Source organism: Hemicordylus capensis, chromosome 1 (assembly GCF_027244095.1).
Source record: "Hemicordylus capensis ecotype Gifberg chromosome 1, rHemCap1.1.pri, whole genome shotgun sequence".
Taxonomy (NCBI): domain Eukaryota; kingdom Metazoa; phylum Chordata; class Lepidosauria; order Squamata; family Cordylidae; genus Hemicordylus; species Hemicordylus capensis.
The window spans coordinates 367,179,350-367,199,569 of NC_069657.1; the positions used below are offsets into that span (position 1 = coordinate 367,179,350).

The 20,220-nt window shown below is 43.6% G+C and overlaps 1 protein-coding gene across 4 annotated transcripts in view; it reads right to left on the bottom strand.

The window, feature by feature from the left end:
• Positions 1 to 20,220, bottom strand: part of SERAC1 (serine active site containing 1) — a 39,390-nt gene that overhangs the window by 11,661 nt on the left and 7,509 nt on the right. For all 4 annotated transcript variants that reach the window (XM_053294105.1, XM_053294074.1, XM_053294095.1 and 1 more), the window contains 9 exons: positions 16,853 to 16,989; positions 14,339 to 14,428; positions 12,894 to 13,025; positions 10,941 to 11,062; positions 9,242 to 9,370; positions 8,017 to 8,130; positions 7,116 to 7,278; positions 4,871 to 5,021; positions 2,337 to 2,478 (listed from right to left, as the gene is read on the bottom strand). In XM_053294105.1, coding sequence (XP_053150080.1) covers positions 2,337 to 2,478; positions 4,871 to 5,021; positions 7,116 to 7,278; positions 8,017 to 8,130; positions 9,242 to 9,370; positions 10,941 to 11,062; positions 12,894 to 13,025; positions 14,339 to 14,428; positions 16,853 to 16,989 — 1,180 coding nt within the window. The remainder of the gene's footprint in view (positions 1 to 2,336; positions 2,479 to 4,870; positions 5,022 to 7,115; positions 7,279 to 8,016; positions 8,131 to 9,241; positions 9,371 to 10,940; positions 11,063 to 12,893; positions 13,026 to 14,338; positions 14,429 to 16,852; positions 16,990 to 20,220) is intronic.

Below are 20,220 nucleotides of genomic sequence, written 5' to 3' on the forward strand. Positions count from 1 at the left end.
GTGCCTGATGTTGAACAATTTGCGATGGCTGTACTGCGGAATGTCCTTGCAGCAACCACCACACCTTCCATAACTGGAACTCTGCAAAATCCAATTGCATTGCCAGAGACATAGTGTGTCTGAAGCCATATGTGTGCAAGGGGTCCCTCTGTGGTACAAACTGCTGTGGTGGTACAAACATGGAACTTGGCTTCCACAGTGTTGAGGCACTGGTTGTCAACAGAGTGACAAATGTTGTAGCTGGTTGTATTGGTTGAAATGAGGGTAACACAGGCCTTGTCAAATAAACTCCAAAAGGTGACATAGATGGAGTCTTAGGAACAGTGTCATCCTCAACATCCACATCAATGTCCAGACCTCCACTCAGAAACCCTTGGAAGGTTGAGCCAGAGGGAATATTAGTGGAGGAGTCCAACATGTTCATAAGGAACCTCACAGTTCCTTGATCCAAAAAAGGTCCATCTGCACTGCCAAATAGCAGCAGGGGAGATTTGACTGGCATCCTTGCTGGAGTCAAAGACAATGGTCTATAAGAATGTGGTGTTACAGTTGCTAATGGTGAATTTGGGATATTCCTGTTCAAATTTCCAGATTTGGTATCGACCGCCGATGTCAAAGCTCCCAGCATCATAAACGGTACCGTTGACATCATAGCTCTCAGCACTGACAACGGCATCAGTGTAGGAACTGTTGTCATTGGCAAGACTGTCAGTGTCGATGGTCGAAGTGCAGATTTAGTTGACACCATCACGTCCTTCAATGCCATGGCTCTCAGCGTCAACAAGCCCATTGACGACGAGGCATCCCGAATGAACTGAAGTTAGCGAGGGAGTCCTTCATTCTGATGGTCTCGGTGGTTTTGATTTGTGCTTTTTTGGTGGTGGGGAGTCGGCATCCTACAAAACACGATGTCTCTTGTGCTTTTTATGTCCACTTTCTGCACTTTTCAGCTTCTTGAAAACGATCTCCTCTGGAGTCTCGGTCAGGGTTTTAGACTGCACAGGCGCAGACCCTGAGCCCGGTATCAAAACCATCAACATCAATATTGAACCCATCGCCTCTGTTCATTGTGCCAACAACGGCTTCGGCGTCAGTGGATGCAGCGTGTCTCCATACAATGTCGCTCTGAAGCGTAACGAGCGATTCTTTAGAGTTTGCTTGGAAAAGGATTTACAAATCCTACACACTGCCGGAACATGTTCCCCAGACAGAGCAAACAATTCTCATGTTCATCAGTGGAAGGCAATTTAGCTCTACACTAAGAGCAGCATTCAAAAGTAGTCTCTTCTCTCTCCTTCCCCATTTCCATGGCAGAGCCGAAGGAATCCAAATAACCAAATCCAATGTCCAGAAACCAAAGAATAATACACTCACAGTCCGCAGTCCAGATAAACGATAAATTCAGTCCTAATAACTGAGGAGCAACAACCTACAGGTCTTGACACAACAGTGGTAGAAAAGAAATTGAATCAAAATGGCACCTGGCTGCAGATAAAAGGAAGGCGCTGAGCATGTGCACGGCAGGGAATGGCGCCAGAGAGGAGCTAATTAATCCATCTCGAAGGTCTCTGCACAGGCGCAGTAACCCATTTCTCAAGATGACAATGGATCACTTCCAGAACAGTTTCACTTGACTCCACCAGACCACATGCCTGTTGTCAGTTAGTTAGATTCATCATTGAATCAGTGTCTGCATCCTAATCTGGTCTGCCAGCTTTGATTTTGGTAGGGCTCCTGAGGCTTTAACAGCTGCACACGGATTAGAAATTTGGCAGATGATGCTTTTCCCAGCTTCCTTGATGAGTTCATTCTTGTACAGCCCTTAAGGCTGTTAAATCCCTGTTATAGCAAATTTAGCAATCCTAAAGAAAATACTTGAGAGAAAATCTTATGCTAATGAAGAAGGTTGCTAGTGAGACCCAAAGGTGGTGCCACATTACACAGAAATGGCCTTCAAGTCTTCTTACACTTATCATCTCTCAAGGCTGAACATAGCAGGAAAGACTTTTGGTTCAAATGCAGGGCAATATCATGCATTAGGGCAGGGCTTGCTACAGAGGCATGATGTTTAAGACCCTTCCCATGTCCTCTCCTTCTGCAGTAAAAAGACTTGTTACCATGTTTAAGCATGTCATCTAGGATAATAGTAACCACAGTTACAACTAACCAGGGTTCCCCTATACCAGGATCTGAAACCATTGCTGTCTCTCTGATCCAGAGCCCAAGATTCTATCCACTTCTTCATCCTGGCTCAAGGTTAACAAACCAACTAAGTGGAAGGTAGATGAAAGGAAAGCTTTTGATTTTAGCCTATTTATTAGTGAATGCATCCATACCTTTGGCCAACATTCACTGTAATCTTCTTCTGCATCTACTTCCTTTTCAGCTGCAGACTGCTCAATATCCTGTTGCCGCCATGTTTTAAATGCTGCTCCCAAAAGGCCATGAACGAAAAGGACATCGGCTTTAATGGGCTGACTGATAATGGAGAGAAGTTAGAAATAGGGGGAAGTATATATTACTAGAAGCCTGCCCTACATGAAATCAGTGAAATTTTAGCCATCCCTCTCAATGCCTTGTGGTCCTTGCTGCACACTTAGGGTTGCCAGGTCACACTACTGCAGTGACAGCAGAAGCCAGAACTCACAGAATTCTTCTGTTAAAGTCTAGACTCTGGACCTACCAACCACTTCTTTTAGTCACATTTATCTCTCTCTCATCCTCTACAGTAGGGCTGCACAACTTTGGCCCTCCAGCTGTTTGACTACAGCTCCCATAATTCTCAGCAGGAGGGCCAAAGTTGTGCAGCCCTGCTCTACAGCGTTCAATCTCTGTTGACCTGCATTTTCTTCAAAGTTCCCTCTATCCTATCTTGCCTCAGTTCTGTCTCCTTTACCCTTTTCCTTAAGCCACCTTCCCCTCCTTAAGATATCTCTTTCTCAAGGCAGTGTCTACTCTTCAGCCTCCTTGCCTCTGAGTTCTCTGTTCTTTAGCTCCCTAAAACCTAAGACCTCAACTGTGTTAAGAACATAAGAACAGCCCTGCTGGATCAGGCCCAAGGCCTATCTAGTCAGCATCCTGTTTCACACAGTGGCCCAACAGATGCCTCTGGGGAGCCCACAGGCAAGAGGCACGTGCATGCCCTCTCTCCTGTGGTTGCTCCCCTGCAAAAGGTATTGAGAGGCATCGTGCCTCCAAGGCTGGAGATGGTCCACAACCACCAGACTAGTAGACATTGATAGACCTATCCTCCTCTCAGCCTGCCCTGTGTGAGATTTGAATCTCAGTCAAACTGACAACTTTCCCATCCCTCATGGAAACTAGATTACAAAGCTGTTACTTCCCAAAGCAACTGAACATTCCATGTCAACATACCAGCTCAGCCAAGCAGAATCAGAACTTTGCCACCACAAGAACAATACAACAGAGACTGCAGTTAGTCATAGCTTACTGTTTTATAATTTTCTTTTGCCCTGGAAGTTTGACTATAATACTTTAAGTGGCATGACATTAAGGTGTACTCACCTTAAGTGGCGCAATGGGAAAATGCCTAACAAGCAGAAGGTTGGCGGTTCAAATCCCCGCAGGCAGCAGCAACATAGGATGATGTTGAAAGGCATCATCTCATAATGCGCAGGAGGAGGAAATGGTAAGCCCCTCCTGTATTCTACCAAAAGAAAACTACAGGGCTCTGTGGGCGCCAGGAGTTGAAATCAACTTGACGGCACACTTTACCTTTACTCCATGTATACATCTCTGTTTATACTACTCCAAAAAAGTAAATCACTTGCCCTGTGAGCCAACAGTACAAATCCAGAGAAAGCTAGGTATGGAGATAAACCCCTGAACTCAAGAGGAGTCATGTAGGCCATTAAGATGTTAATCCTACTGAGCTAATGAGCACTTAAACTTTCTCTAGTTTTGCACCTCCAACTAAGCCAAGAGACTGTAGTGCCTGCCTTTTCAATACAACATGACTTCATATCAATACATGGGAAGGCATGGTACTATGGGGAATACTTCATGTTATCACAGGGAACAACTTAGGAGAGGAGAGTTGGTCTTGTGGTAGCAAGCATGACCTGTCCCCTTAGCTAAGCAGGGTCCACCCTGGTTGCATATGAAAGGGAGACTAGAAGTGTGAGCACTGCAAGATATTCCCCTCAGGAGATGGAGCCACTCTGGGAAGAGCAGAAGGTTCCAAGTTCCCTCCCTGGCTTCTCCAAGATAGAGCTGAGAGAGATTCCTGCCTACAACCTTGGAGAAGCCGCTGCCAGTCTGTGAAGACAATACTGAGCTAGATAGACCAATGGTCTTTCTCAGTATGTGGCAGCTTCCTATGTGTTTATGTGTTAGCTATTTATGCATTTAGACTCCTATTGCACCCTATTGTTCACTGAGTCCCATCCACTAGAGGCTCAATGGGAAATAAATTGAACAGGCCAGTCATATAGGGAGACCAATTATTTCTAAGCCCTTTGAAGTTGCATTTTACATGTGTATTCCTAGAATTTTACATGTGCATACCAACTGGGAGGATCAATGGGACAGGGTCAAATAAGTATTGGCACAGCAACTTTCTCTGCACACCATTTTCCTGAGGTATCTTTGACACATGAATGTATCAGCTGATCGCTCAACAATCTGCAGATAAATGTGTGAACCAAGTCCACAGAAAAACGTCTGATGTGTGGCAATAAGGAAGCCCTGTGATGGCTCATTCGTACACACTAGTTATGAAAACACATGCGAGATCCAGTCTTTAGGGGAGTCTGTCCACAGGGAAAGCTCCACATTTCAGAAAGACACTTAGGGTGGAGAGCCTTATTGTGACTAATGAAGTGGCAAGAATATGACATTCCCTTCTTACTTGGTTCGATGTTGGGGGTGTAAGAGATATACTCCATCAGGATACTTCTCCGGCACTGTTTCCCTATCTAGATTGGCCAAGGCTCTTGCTGCATGGGAGGATTCCATGACACGCGGCGACTTCATCATTTCAGCTAGTACAGAAACCCAGCCTAAGGTTGAATCAGATTAAGCAGATTCTGTCATTGGTTGCCACTAGCTAACATGGCATATACCTTTCAAACACCACGAGCTACATTACGGTAGGAAAGGGATACACACAACGTAGCGTGTTTTCTGTAGAATCATCTCCTACAGTTTCTAACTGACTGGCTGACTTGCAGCTTGTTCATTTCTTGATTTGTAACCGACAACAGAGGACTGCTAAACTTGGATTTTCATATTCCTATTTTTAAAAGTGCAGTGCAGGTATTCCTTTAGAACAATGTCCAATAGGTCAGAGGCTGATGGGGCACTTTATACATGCAGCAGAATAAAGCTGTCATGGTTTTGCATCACTTCAGGCTATGGGGGTGGGTTGTATGGTCAAACACTCTCCTACAACAACAAGGGAACAAAACCCTAGCAGCTTCCACATCTAAAGCTAGCACATCATGGAGAAGAGTTCAACTGCGTGTTCTTCGAAACACGCAGTCTCTATGTGCAGAGAGCATCCCAACAGGCAACCCCCTACCTGCAGCTAAGGTGGTGCAGTACAAACCTTACCTTTAAGAAAGTGTATTGACTTAATTGATTCATTCATTTTCCCACCACTCTCACTCTTGAAAATAAACTGCAAGTGGGGAAGCTCATTTCTTACAGAAGCACTGTGATATGGTATGATGCATGAAGGGAGCAGAGCAAGCTCCCATATCCTGTTCCAAAGATCACTTTAACTAGCTTAGCCTGTGCAGAGCATCCACACACTAGTAACTGATTTCCCCCCTCACTCTCTGCCACAGCCCCCTTCACCTCAGAGATTTCTCCACCCTCACCTGAGCCGCACTCCTGGTCCTCCTCCTCCATCCCACTGCTTCCACCCCCCTCACCCCTCTCTGTTGCGGCTGCAGCATTGCTGGTGCCTATTGGCCAAGCTGCAGCCTCCTATCCCCAGAGACCTCCCCACCCTCACCTGAGCCCTGCTCCTGCTCCTCCCCACAGGAGCAGGAGCAGCAGCAGCGGTTGATCAGGCCCTTCCTCACTGCTGTCACCACCATGGCCACTTGTTCAATTCAGGCCGCTGACAGGCCCAGGCCCAGGCCCAGGCCCATCCCTTGCCTGCCTGCTTGCCTCCACCAATGGCCTCGGTAGCCCCAAACAGCAGCAGTGGTTGACTGGGCCGTTCCTTGCTGCTGCCGCTGTCACCATGGCCGCTCATTCTCCTCAGGCCACTGACAGGTTCAGGCCCATCCCTCGCCCTTCTTTCTCTCTCTTTCTCTCTCCTTCACTCGTTCTTCCCCTCTCTTCCTTCCTGAGTTAACAGATCTTGCTCATCTTGTTTCCTCATCTAATTCACACAACGGCAGCCTTCCTTCTCCTGAAGGGGCTCTTTCCTCCCTCACGACCCCTTGCAGACTCCTGCCCACTATCATTCATACACACACACACACACACACACACACACACACACACACACACACACACACACCTCGCTCCCCTACAATCAAGAACATCTTCTGACCAGTAACAGTTGCATTCCAACTGACCTTAACCATCACAGGCTCCTCCCCACTATCTGCATTTGGAATCCCCACTGCCCAATCAGGTGCTTCTGCTTGTGAACTCTCATGAGAGCTGCCACACACAGGATCCACAGGTACGCCTTAGAGAATTATATAGATAGATTGATATGCAACTCTTGAACTGAAGCACAGACAGACTCCTGCTGACTATATAGGTAGACCCAGGGTGTTAGCAGTGGAAAGATTTGTCACCTACAAGTGATAGGTGTACTTAATCCATAATAATACATAATGATTTTCTTCTACTAAAGGTATATTTCCAATTCCAACAATTCTCTCTCTTTTTTCACCCAGCTATTTACTCTTGGACCACTTACTGAACCTTAGATACACTTTATTCTCTGAATAACATATCTACAACCCATGAATTTTAAATTATTGCATAGCATGCTGACTAAAAGGCTAAAATAGTATTTTAAAAGTCCTACAGAAGGATGTTACAAAGAAAAACCACCGAACTCAATTTCCCCCAATTTTAATTCCCTATTGCAATCTTTAGCAGAGGACAAGAGATGTTGCTATTACCTGCGCGTGATATAGAGGAGTGAAGCCGTTCATCCAGTGCCATGTTCCCAATTATATGAATGATGCTCCTTTGTATTTTTGCAGAGTCTTTACGAAGCTGATATAATTTCTGTAGTAGTTGAAGCCCTCCATGGGATTCAATTTGGTCACTATGATTAGGAACCTGCAATCATACCAGAAGTACAGTAATAAATGTTGGATATGTGAACATCTGAACTTGTAGACATCTACTGGAAAGTTATATGACACAAAAAGGAGCAATATGTTCATCAACGAAAGTAACTCTGGAAATAGCTGAAAAACGTACTACACATTCAGTGATATTCAAATTCTGAATTAGCAAACACATACTATAAAAAAACTCTTAACATCTCTTCAAACCAAGTGCAGAAACAATGGCATTTTTTTAAAAAAAATGAATGCGAGTTCCTTTTTGTTTTAGGAACAAAAATCATGTTTCAAACTTTTAGCTATAAGAGTGAGAAACTGTGGGTAGTTTCTTTGCCGAAAGACTCAGAAGTCTCAAGACTCTAGGGTTACACAGAAGCCTATTAGCAAGAACACGTAATTGGGATATGTTTATTTTAATACAGATTGTCAATATAGGAATGCTATACACCAAAGGTGTGATCAAGCTAAAGATAATCATGACTAAGGCCTACCAATTGTGACTAACTTCATCCTTTGGTTTCAGTAAGAACTAGTCATGAATAATTTTAGATGGATTTGAATGATCGCCTGTGTGGACACATTTATTCTGAGAAAAGATCTTGAAGTTCTGTCTCATATCCAGATTTTGCACCAATATTATATATGCACATTTTTTGAAATTTTAGAGTGGTTTCTGTGGATGAGACCTTCTTTTGCAGAGCTTTAAGATTGGAGTTCTCAGCTGAATTACCTTGGAATGTTCCACTAAAGCTTGCAAAGAGAAGAGTTCTACAGTCTTTGCAGGGACAATGCTGAGACTTTCACAATAAGGAAGCCCATTTCCACCAAAACACCATAAGCCTCCCTGCAAAAAAAAAGTAACCAGAAATTAACTTCACTTCCTTCACACAAGTGAAGTAAACAACAGGCTTGCATAACGCGCATTTAAGAGTTTACAAGATGTTCTCTTGGCAGCTTTGATGGGATAAAGAGGAAAAGACCTAAACTCCCAGTCCCACTAGAGGAGTTACAACTTCTCATTCCTTCCTGTTTCCATTAGCTAGGATGAGTAAGCAAGGTGCCCTCTACCCAATAGAGAGAGTACCAAGACACCAGAAGCAGCAGGTGTGGGGGCTTCCCAATCCCTGCTATTAAAACTGTCTCCCAGACTGCCAGTATTTTAGTATCCATTAAAATAATCAATGAAGGTATGAAACATTTGATGATCTATCTTTAAAAAGCAATCGTTGCCTTTAAAAGAAGAAGGGTCTTGCAGCACCTTAAAGACTAACAGATGGTATAGAGCTTTTGTGTGCCAGAGCCAACTTCATCAGATGCATAAAGAAGTGCATTAAGTGCTATCTTGTGTATATCTGAGCTTTGCAAAGAAATGTCACAGACGGTGCCTTTCGGCTCCACAACTCTCATTTCTCCTCTCAATCTCCTTCTCCCAGCCCCCCATATATCTGCCAGCCGAGGAGCACACTTCATGCTTCTGATTGTGTGGGCTCCATGAACGTTTAAGCCACAATGAATCTGATAGTCTTGAAGATTTACAAGACTCTTTATTGCTGCAACAGATTAGCAGGGCTACCTCTCTGGAATTTGTCCGTTTTTATTTTATGGCATTTTATTTTATTTTATTTTATGTATTTGCATGTGACAGAAACAGTGACGTAGAACGATGACTCCAAGGAACTCTCACGTCTGGAGCACATAGACAATGGAAATAAGCAAATACGTGACCGGGAATTAGTGTGGCAAACCAATATCACTACTCCTGTTGGCATGGCAGAGTCCACAACAATTAGGACTGGCAAAATGGGTTTTGAATGTTAATCCAGGTTATTTGGATAACAATAGTGCAGGTAAAAACAGCAACAATTATTGTATTAAATGGTGCAGCTTCCAACTTCTTCTAGCTTACTGTGAATAATGTTTCACTTTTGTCCATCTATTGGGATGTCAGAACACACCTTTTGTGCAGCGATGGTCTGACTGCTTTCTCTTAAAGCCAAAGATGTGAAATACTGTACAGATTGGTCAAGACCTGTCTGAGGTAAAGCTGCCAGCAGCAGTCGAAGTTCCTCTTCCAAACAACATCCCTATGTCATAAACAAACAAAAACACTTCTCTCAGCATCTCTTGCTATACCAGCCACCATTCAATTATGTGAACACACTGAACAATGTGGAACAATAGACTTGAAATTCTTGGGCGTTATAGAAGCCAAGAGGCTAGGCCTGAATGGTGCTTTTTGCCTGCTGGGAACTGATGAACTCTCAGTCAAGGCACAGCGCTTGGCCTAAAAAAGCCTAAGTTTTACATCTCTTAGAGAGTGCTTCCCTCTATGCCATCGTGACTGCCTGAAAATAGGTACTACTACTACTATGATGGATATGTATATACTGCTTTTCAACCATAGTTCTCCAAGCACACAGAAAAACACATAAATAAGATGGTCCCCTGTCCCCAAAGGGCTCGCAATCTAAAAAGAAACATAATGTAAACACTAGCGACAGCCACTGGAGGGATGATGTGCTGAGGCTGGATAGGGCCAGTTGCTCCCCCCTTGCTAAATATAAGAGAATCACCACTTTATAAAGGTGCCTCTTTGCTCAGTTAGCAGATAGGTAGGAAGATCACTGACCAATAATGGTAATTCAGAGCAAATATGTGCCCATATGCATCTTGTGATACATGGATGGGTGTTTTTCTGGACCTCCCTGTCCACTGCTAGCCACATGACTTGTCACATCTGCCCCTTGAACCTTTCTTGTGTCGGCTTTACACCTCCTGTCTAGGAGCAAGACACCAAAGGACAATTTCCTAAGTGTTGTAGGACCTGGTGCAATCCCCATCCCCTGACATCCCTTATGAAAGGTAAGGGCAGCAAGATATGCACCAGCCAGTCTGGAGGATGGATCTGCTGTGCGCTCCTGTCATACCCTAAGTGTCATATTACCTCTTGGGTAGAAATACTTCTGTGACAGTTTGCAGACTCCGAGCCTGAGCAGCAGCTTTCAGCTGGTCCTTGAGCCGGCTGACTCTTTACCTTCTTGGAAGCAGGCATCCTCCTCACATTCCCACTGCTACTCCTCGTCTGTGTCTGCCTCCTGTGCTTCCCATTCCTGCCTCTGGGTGGTTTGGCTAGAGAGCTCAGCTCACTCCTGACTGCACCCCTGCCTCTCCATGCTGATAGATTCCATGTCTGCTTACTTTTGCATATTCTTCACCCCATCTTCACTTCTCACTTTCAGAAGTGACTACTCATCCCTCACTCCTACTTTTAGAGCCAGCATGGTGTCGTGATTAGAGTGTTGGACTAGGACCGGGGAGACCAGAGTTCAAATCTCCAGTCAGCCATGAAACTCACTGGGTGACTCTGGGACAGTCACGTATCTCTCAGCCTAACCTATCTGACAGGGTTGTTGTGAGGATAAAGATAACCATGTACGCCACTCTGGGCTCCTTGGGGGAAGAGCAGGATATAAAATGTAAATATATATAAATATATATGAATGTAAAAGTAAAATAAATAAATCGCTTTAATAAAATCATCATCATCTAAGACCTAATTCTGTAATTACCAACAGCTGATTAAATAAAAGAGGCCACCTACAACCTACTGTGAAAAGAAGCTGCTGGCTATGTGGAGGCCTGTATTATACTTACATCCTTTGGTTTGGGTGCAAGATGGGGTGGCAGGAAAAATCGCAGGTCAACATCTTTACTTCGAGCTAAACCAATAGTAGTTCTCTGATCGCTGGTTTGAGCAGCTGTCCTATATTGGTAATCTGCATGAATGTAAACATATGGTTAGGACTCCAACTTACTTTGAAGATTTCAGATAACGTTTGGGCTTTTTAAATAAGCAAAGCATAAATTTGTGCAATTAAGAAATTCAAGTGTACACACATAATTCCCAGTGGATGGTCAGGGAAGGAGGAGTATTTCCACCCTCTGTTTGGAAGGGGTTGTCTGGCGGTGGAATGATAGAGGCAATCCCCAAGAGATATAAGCCACCCATTTTGCAGTGTGAGGTGGGAAATCCAGCTGCTAGCAGCACCAACACTACAAGAATGAGTGGGCCCCAGCTGTAGGCTCATATACCGCCCAGAGATTTTATATGGAGTGGTATAAATGTGACAAATAAATAAAATAAAAACATCTTCCCATTTTTTCCTCATCTTGAGCATGGAGATTAGTCATTTCTGATTCTGGTTTGAAAGAAAGTATACTTTGCCACTTCAACCAAACTATGGTTGAAGAAAGAAACTTTCTTTCTGCCTGTAAACCAGAGTTTGCTTGTTCAGATGAAACAGCAAACAATGATTTGCCACAATCAAGGATCGGAAGTAACCAGTTGTGGCATGCAGTGGGTGGAAGGAGGGAGCACACAGGCCAAAAGCTACTCAGAGCCGGTTCTTGCAATGCCAACCTACGGTTCAGTGTTGTTTCCAAATGTAGCCATAGTATCTGCATTTAGTAAATTTTAAAATAGAACTTGTCAAATTAATTTTTAAGAAAATTTAGATGCCAGATGCTCACATGTATGACGATATAGTTCTTAGAGCGCTGGCGTATAACTGGTGAGAGTTGTAACTAGAGCAGAGCTGAACTTTTGCGAGTTTCAGTGTTGGCATAATCACTCTCAATATACAATTGAGAATACATGTGACTCTCAATAGCCCTTCCTAGCCACCTCTCAGCCCCTGTCAGAACTGTAGGGAGGGCTGAGAGATGGCCAGGGAGAGGCTTTTTAGAGTCACTGGGCTGAGGAAGAACTTGCAGGATGAGGTACTTCTCGAGCTTAGCTAGACAAGCTCAGCCAGGGAGTACCCAGACCCTGTGCTCCTTGAACTGTGCCCTACTTCAGAGCTACAGAGGTCTGTGGAGCCTTAAAATCCAAATTTGGGGGACTTTTGCATACTTCCTTCTAATCCAGAACAAAAAAAGGATGAAATTAAGAGCGGGACAGCTGAAAACGTGCTGGAAAATGGAGGGTTTTGTTTTGTTTTGTTGTTTTAACAAAAGCCAAAGTGTAAATGAAATGAAAAAGAGACCATTTCAACTCAGTGCTAGCCACAGCCGGGTATGCCCAGAATTAAGATGGCCTGCTCCAGCAGCACCATCCTTTTCTTTTCTTTTTCTTTTTTAATTGTTTACAATTTTAAGAGAAGAAGGGGGGAAATAACAAGAAAGAAAAGAAAAACAGGAAGGTAAAAGGAGAAAGACTGGCACAACAGCTAAAAAAATGAAAAGTGGGCCCCATACTTCAGAGTGAAGTTAAAGGGAATGCTAGATATAAAAAGAATGTAAATTATTGTCTTAAAGTATTCATGAACAGTAAATGGTCTCAAACTATGGCCATAATCTGGATTTTCCCTTATAAGATTCCAGTTAAGCAAATTTGTACATAAAAACAAAGCTGGGCTGAATTTTAAAGGAAAAGTTAGAACTCAATCCATCAGGAAGTTTGTGCCCATTTAATGGGGGCCAAGCAGAAGAACCTCCCCATAGATTATGCCCCACCTCCCCTCGGCCAGAAGATACTTTTCATAGCAGAATTTGCGAGCTAGTAGCCAGGAGTTAAAACTTGACTGCCACCATAATAGAATACATTACCGCGCCAGTAACGATTGGAGGCCAGTTCCTGTACAGCTTGTATTCGGACCATCTTATCTTTCGACTGGCTTCTTTTCAGAAGGAGCCACAAGGCAGACTCATGTTCTTCTGCATCGAAGGAACTGAAACGGTCTTTACCCACAAAATAATTATATTGAGCAAATGAGGATAGCTGCTTTGTTACACTCTGTTATCAGCGAAATTGAGAAACAGTGGCTTGCCATCAGTCAATTGACCAAGAAACAGTGGCCAACTATTGAGTTCATGGCAGAAGGAAGATTTGAACTGGGGGCTTCCTGGTTCACAGCCCAACCTCTATAATGTAATAGCTCTCAACATGCAATCTTGAAAGATCATTATTCAGAGGCAGACAGAGCTGAGGGCAGAACTGAAAGCCATCTCTTGCTTGAAGGGACAACCCTACATACTCAGCTGTCAAGAACTGAATATGTTATTTTAGTTAGCATTTATTCTACTGAAAAACAGCACGCAGATGCACTGATGATCAGATGCTCTGATGCTTCAAGGATCAGAGTCTAATCCTTGAAGTATAAGCTCCCCTGCCAATGAACAAGGCTTGTCACCACACACAGATTACAGGGCAAAAGCAAGTGGGGTTACACTTAAGTATCTGGGGGTCAGTTTTACACCCCAGTACTAAACCTGCCTGAGACAGCAATTTCAGTAGGGGGTACTTCCAAGTAAAAAGGCTTAGGACCCACAGCCTCCACCTCTAAAAAGGAAACTTACAACGTATCTGATGGCGACGGTGATCTGGGCATAATAGAGAATTAACTACAGTATTGACTGGAATATCCAGAGGCTAGTCCAATAACAGCAGTCACAGGACCACTTTATGAGTGCTCAGAGCTCTGTAGGACTGGGATCACTGTACATTTTATCAGGCTTCGATAGAGTTGGCACCTTTATTCCTGACAAGAGACTCTGCACCTTTTGTAATCAGTATGGATGGGCCTAGTCCTCTGCTCTTCTGACCCCTACTCCTCTGTTCATGATGGATTGGCGCAGAAATAAACAAAGTTATTTCCCCCAAACACTAGAAGCAGGTAGCCTTATTTTCCCAAGCCATTCTGAATGTACCTCATCTGCCCCAAACTCCCTTCCCTTTAACACTCTCTAGGGCAGGGAAAGGTGGCATCTGCAAACAGAGTAGGAGGGAGACCATTTCCCCTTCTGGCATTCTACTAGCACACCATAACAACAATTCCCACTCTTGTCTTTGACAAATTTTGTTGGAGTCCATCTTCCCCCTGCAGCTTTCCACCATTTGCTGTCCTATTCTGTTCCTGACTTTTCAGAAGGTGCAGGAGGCTGCAGTGGGGAGGAGGGAGTTGGAAAGTCCCCTTTCATGAGCTTTCTTCCACTTGCACTTCTTTAAATACAACCTATTATTCTTAACATTTAGCAATTTTGATAAAACCTACCATCAAATGGTCTTCGGAAAATTTTAGCATTTGTTTCTAGTATTTTTCTTGCTGCTCTATGAAGTTCCTTTCTCACTTGATAAGTAATTCCTATTAAAAACATTGTAGATTTAGTTAAGGTCATACAATAAATACATTTCCTGTCATACTAAGCATACTTCTTAATGTGTATCATAAGGAGAATGTCATATACATCCTTTTTCACATTGCTGCCTCCCTTGTACCTATAATATAAAAGGCGCTTGAGCCTCTCTGACTGACTGACATGAAACTCCGAGACCAAACCAGAAGAGGTAAAAACATGCCACTTTTCCAGGTAGGTTCCAGGTCTTGCCCAGACTATGAAAAAAAAAAATCCAAAACCCCAGCAAAATTAATTACTTTCCTGGAAAATCCGGAAAAACACTCCCATTGGAAAGCATGGGGAATGAGACCTCACGGAGGTAGGAAAACATTAGTCACAGCAACATAAAACATTAATATGCTTTCAAATGGCAAGCTGTTTAACTAGTCTTCTATATATATAATACATTAAGATCATGTGTGGCAAGCCCTGCCCACACAGTGCTTTACCAATAGGAAATAACAGAACAGAAGCATTGTGGTGATTGGGCAGTAGGGATGCGCACGAATCTGTTCTGAGGCCCTTTTACGGGCCTCCGAATAGGTTCGCACACTGGCTGGTTCGAACGTTTGACGGTGGGGCGATGATTGGACTTTAAGGGTGGGGGAGGGTGCACTTACCCCTCCCCACCGCCGGCGCTCACTTCCTGTAAAATTCTTCAGGGTGGCAACATACCTCCCTGCCGCTAAGAACGTGCACAAACCTGTTCAGAGGCCCTTTTATGGGCCTCCGAACAGGTTTTAACACCGGGAGGGGGTTGAAGTTCAAAGCCGGGGGGGGGTACACTGCCACCCCAAAGGCTTTTACAGAAACCAAGTGCCAGCTATGGGAAGGCAGGGGAAAGCAAGGGGAGGGGTAAGTGCACCCTCCCCTGCCCTAAAAGTGACAACTCCCACCCCCACACAGTTCCGTGCACATCCCTACCTACCGCCCCTTCCCCTCTTCGGCCAGAAGTGGCTGGAAGTACCTGGTGCGAGTGCGCATGCTGGGCTCGTGTGCACACACATTGCACTTGCGCTCGAGAACATCAGACGGGCCAGCGATTGCGACATGCACACACACCAGGTACTTCCAGCCATTTCCTGCTGAACAGGGGATCAGCAGGGAGGTATGCTGCTCTCCCTGAGGATTTTACAGGAACCGAGCACTGGCGGGGGGAAAGCAGGGGAGGGGTAAGTGCACCCTCCCTCACCCTTAAAGTCCAACCCCTCACCCCTTCGAACCATCCTGCCCAGTTCCATGCACATCCCTATTGGGCAGTGGGGATTCCATATGCAGATAGGGAAGAGAAGCGGGTAGGGGGCAAGCAGGTGTGCAGCAAGGCGGGGGTGAGTGAGTGGATGGGCGGCAGGGAGGGGGCAGGTGAGCGGGCGGGCGGGCGGCAGGGAGGGGGCGAGCGGGCAAGCAGGAGGGAGCAACTGACAGTGGGTGGCTTACACTCAGCAAATAAATTTATTAATAATAATAATAATTAAATAATAAAAATATAATAATTATAATTATAATTATAATTATAATTAATAAATATTATATTATAATAAAATAAAAAATAAAATAATAAAAGCAGGGGCTATGGTGGGGGGCATGGAGAGCAACAAAGTCCTAATGCACAGATGCTCTGTGCGGGTTCAACTAGTATATATCTAAAATAGTTGGATCCTGCCCATCACAAAATCTTTTAGCCAGAAATAAGGCATTATTGACATTATTATTACATAACCAGTAGGTGTATGATCTGTGGTGGTTAGCTCCCAGATAAGCCTGAAGTTTGCTAGGGCTTGACTGCTTGTCTAAGGGTTAAAGTAGATGATATTTCAATTGTGGTATTAGGGTTTGCTAGTTGTTGTTTAAATGTAAAAAGCAGTCACACAGGGCCCCAGTTGAGATTGGGACTACAAGGGAAGAGGAGGGGCTTTAACTATTTAACTTTTTAGCAGTCGTAGGCTCCCAATCCAGATTGTAACTGCAGCAGAGACGGGTTAAAGTCCCCACACCCACCACTGCGGTCCCCATCTGGATCAGGCTCCATGTGGCTGCTATTTACATTAAAACAAAAACAAAAACAGGTATGTAGGCCCCAGTCATGCAATAGGTAGTTTGTCTAGTTTGGGGCTCAGCTTATGGGAGGGTAAGATCAGCAGAGCACTTTCAATGGTTACACCAAAAGACCCCATTTAATATTTCCAATTAGAAGAGAGTTTTAATGAGTTCTTCAATTGAATTTATAAGCAATAACACAAGTCCAATGGAATAAATTACTCTAGGAATCTCAGCAGTTTAATATCTTTTCTTTAAGATCCAGAACATCTATGTTATTTTTCCAGTTTTCTTTTATCCTACATGTTTCCCACAATTCTTTCTGATTAAATAAATATCCCTATATTTCTTACCTTGATATTCACTTGGATCTAAAGAAACTGTTTGCAAATAAATGTAGGACTTTAATTTTTCTTGCTGTACCACTTGGGTGTCAAAAGAAAGTAACTTCTTTAAAGTCAGTAGTTCATATGTAGCAAAGAGACAACCCCTTTAAAAAGAAATATATCAGTGCTCATATTAATGAAAAGTTATCTTCCACAAGCAAGAATTAGTATGTTTTTCTTAATTCTAAACACATTTATTCACCATTAAAACAAAAGAGTTTACTTTAGGGTTTACAAGTATTTAGAACACTAAACAATAACATTGTGTTAGTTCATTTTGCTTGTTCAATACAGTACTAGACAGACACACACACACAACATACATATACGCTATATAAAATGCAATATAATATAACACAATACAATATAATACAATACACACATGTATGTATTTATGTATGGGTGGGTGTGTATGTGTGCACGTGCGTGCGTGTGTGTGTGTGTGTGTATAAATATAAACAAACAAACATCTTAATGGTCAGACATGGATTGAGATCCAATGAATGAGTGCCCCAAGTGAAGCTGGGAAACTACTGGCTAGGCTTATGTGATTTTATTTCTATGCCCTCTAAGGCATGCGCACATGCATGCGCTCACACATTATTTGATGTCTCCTCAGTTAATTTTAGATCCCACTCAGGTTGAATCAGGAAGGTCCCACTCTGAATACATGTGCGCACACACTGCCTTGATACTGCCACCCAGAACAAAATTCAGTCTGCACACAGATGAAAAAAATTAGAGAGAACACTGCTGTGGAGGTCACTTCCAGCCACCATTTTGTCTAGAGGAGTCAGGAGCCATTTGTGACTCATTTCTTTTAAAACACACGAACACTTTTCCCCATGAATTTGTGTAGTTTCGGGGCATTTTGCAAATGGCGGGGCATTCCTGATCACATGGGCTAACGATACAGTAAGCAGTTATAATTATTGTCATGTTTTTTCCACTTTTTTGGTCCGTTCTGGAACCTAACCCCCCTTTCCCCACAGGCATAATGCCTTGTTACTTACGGTTTTGTTACTCGTGGTAGTAAGCGATGAACAGCACCCAACAAATAATGAGGTTTGCCTGTATATTTCTGAATTATTTATGTTCTGTCAAATAATCAAGTGGCAGAGAAATCTATACTTATTTCCCAAAAACCTATAGATGAACCTCGTTATCTATGAGGGTTCCGTTCGCACCGAATTTCACAGATAACAGAACTGCAGATAACAGGCCACTGAAGCAATGGGAATTGGGAGGTTAGGTTCCACAGGGCAAAAAACAGCAGAAAAAACACACAAAATGGCAGAAATAAGAAAATTATAGTGTCATACTGTGCTCCACAGGTCTCTAGCTGTCCAATGATGCCCCCACCCCCACAATGCTCAATTTCAAAGATTTTCCATGAAAAATTACAGTTACAGTAACAAAACAAAACAACAAAAACAGAAGAGCCACAAAATGGCTCCTTTAAGCAAAATGGTGGCTGGAAATGACCTCGGAGGGAATTTCTGGGCAACTTGGAAGAGCAGGCATTCGGATATTAACCCTTTGTTTTATTGTGTATATCGAGGTCAGGTTGGGCTGCGGATGACAAAGTCCATCTGTATGTTGAAAATGTGAAATGGTGGTATTTAAAATTATAACATGCACACACAGATTAATTGCCTTCTTTTAGATGGAAACATGTGACTGTGTTACTCAGGAATAAGTACTATTAAAGCGAACTATACTTGCTCACAAGTATGTAGATTAAGGCTGGGGGCTTCAGCAATCACATTGGTAATAACAGAGAATTAACTAGATAGCTAGAAAGCATCTAGCAGCCTGGCTCTAACACCAACAGAGCAACAAAGCCCATATGCACCACACAAAGCTGGTGCTTTAAACAGTGGTACTGAATGCAAAGTACACAAGCACTCCATTTTGGTATGGGAAGGTAAATCTGAGCTACTGCACCAAAGCTTTTCTTAGCATCAAAATGTTGCACCTATGCAGGGCCATGCATGTGCTCAGGTGAGAGGGATGTTCCAGCTACCAGTGTCTCATCTATCACAACGCTACTTGTACAAGACATGTGACTAATGCAGTTCCGTTGCAAGGTGACCTTTGTCATTGCAAAGCAACAGGGTGCATGGCAGAGTTCCCCAAACTTCTGACAGCTAAGCACATTTTTCCCTACATTAAAATGAGAGGATCACTTCACTCTTAAACCCCAAACAGTTTACCTGTGTGAAACAGTAAGAATTATTGCTCTTAGAGGAGCCCATTCTCTGCACTTCGGCATGAGTCGGTGCTGCTCTGAGCATGCTTCCTGTTTGGAAGGAGGAAAAGCCCAGAAGACTGACTCATGCAGAGACAAAACCAGCTTCTTCTGAGGGCAGGTAACTCTGCCATGTCCTTGTAATGGAAATAGTTGAATGATCAAACCTGATTCACCTGTGAGGAAGAAGATATGTAGCACAAATTCCGGTCCCCAGTGGAAGCTGATTGGAAGGAGGCAAAGTTGGAGCAGTGAAGCATGCAGAGATGCAGCAGGCACCTTCTCTGCGAATGGGTACTTCCGGTGTACAGGACTCTGTGGCTAATTTATTTACCTTGGCGGGGGCACATCTGCAGTTCTCTCATTGCATGCAGATTGGGAATTATTAATGTATGGTCTCCAGCATACATTAAAACACAGGTGACAAACATCTGCATTAGCACCAATGAAGACAGGAGCAACACAGCAGAAGACAAGCCACCACCCAAACACTGGTCATTTCCCCCCAACTGTTCCCAAGTGAAGGGAACAGTTCACATTCCCGTGTGAAGCTGCAGCATCAGGGCCTCTAGCGACAGCAACCCTAGTTTCACACTGCCAAACATGGAGGCAAAGGGATAGCTGCAAAGCTAAAAGCACTTCTGGGACACCTCATGCCACACGGTACTTTGGCACGGTGTCATCACTCTACATTGGGGTGGGCAGCACACAGCTTACACACTCTTGACATAAGCATGGAAAGTCAATCTTGTATCCCCACCCCCAATGTCAGCTTTGAAGCTGGGAAAGAATGAGGGGGAAAGCAGGAAGTCAAAGTACATTCAGCAAGATGGAGGCAACCTCAGTGGTTTCAAGTTGAAGAATACCAATTTCCCAATTATACATGTAGATAAATGCAATTCTTAAAAGCAGTATTGCTTGCACTCTCTCTCTCTATACACACACACACACACTTCCTCAAAACATATTTCTTTGGTGCTGAGGAAGTTGCCCACCCTTGCTTTATAACAAGGTGACACTCGTACACTCACTGTGACAGTTTAAAAATCAATATATCCCACACCTAGCTGTTCACCAATACTAT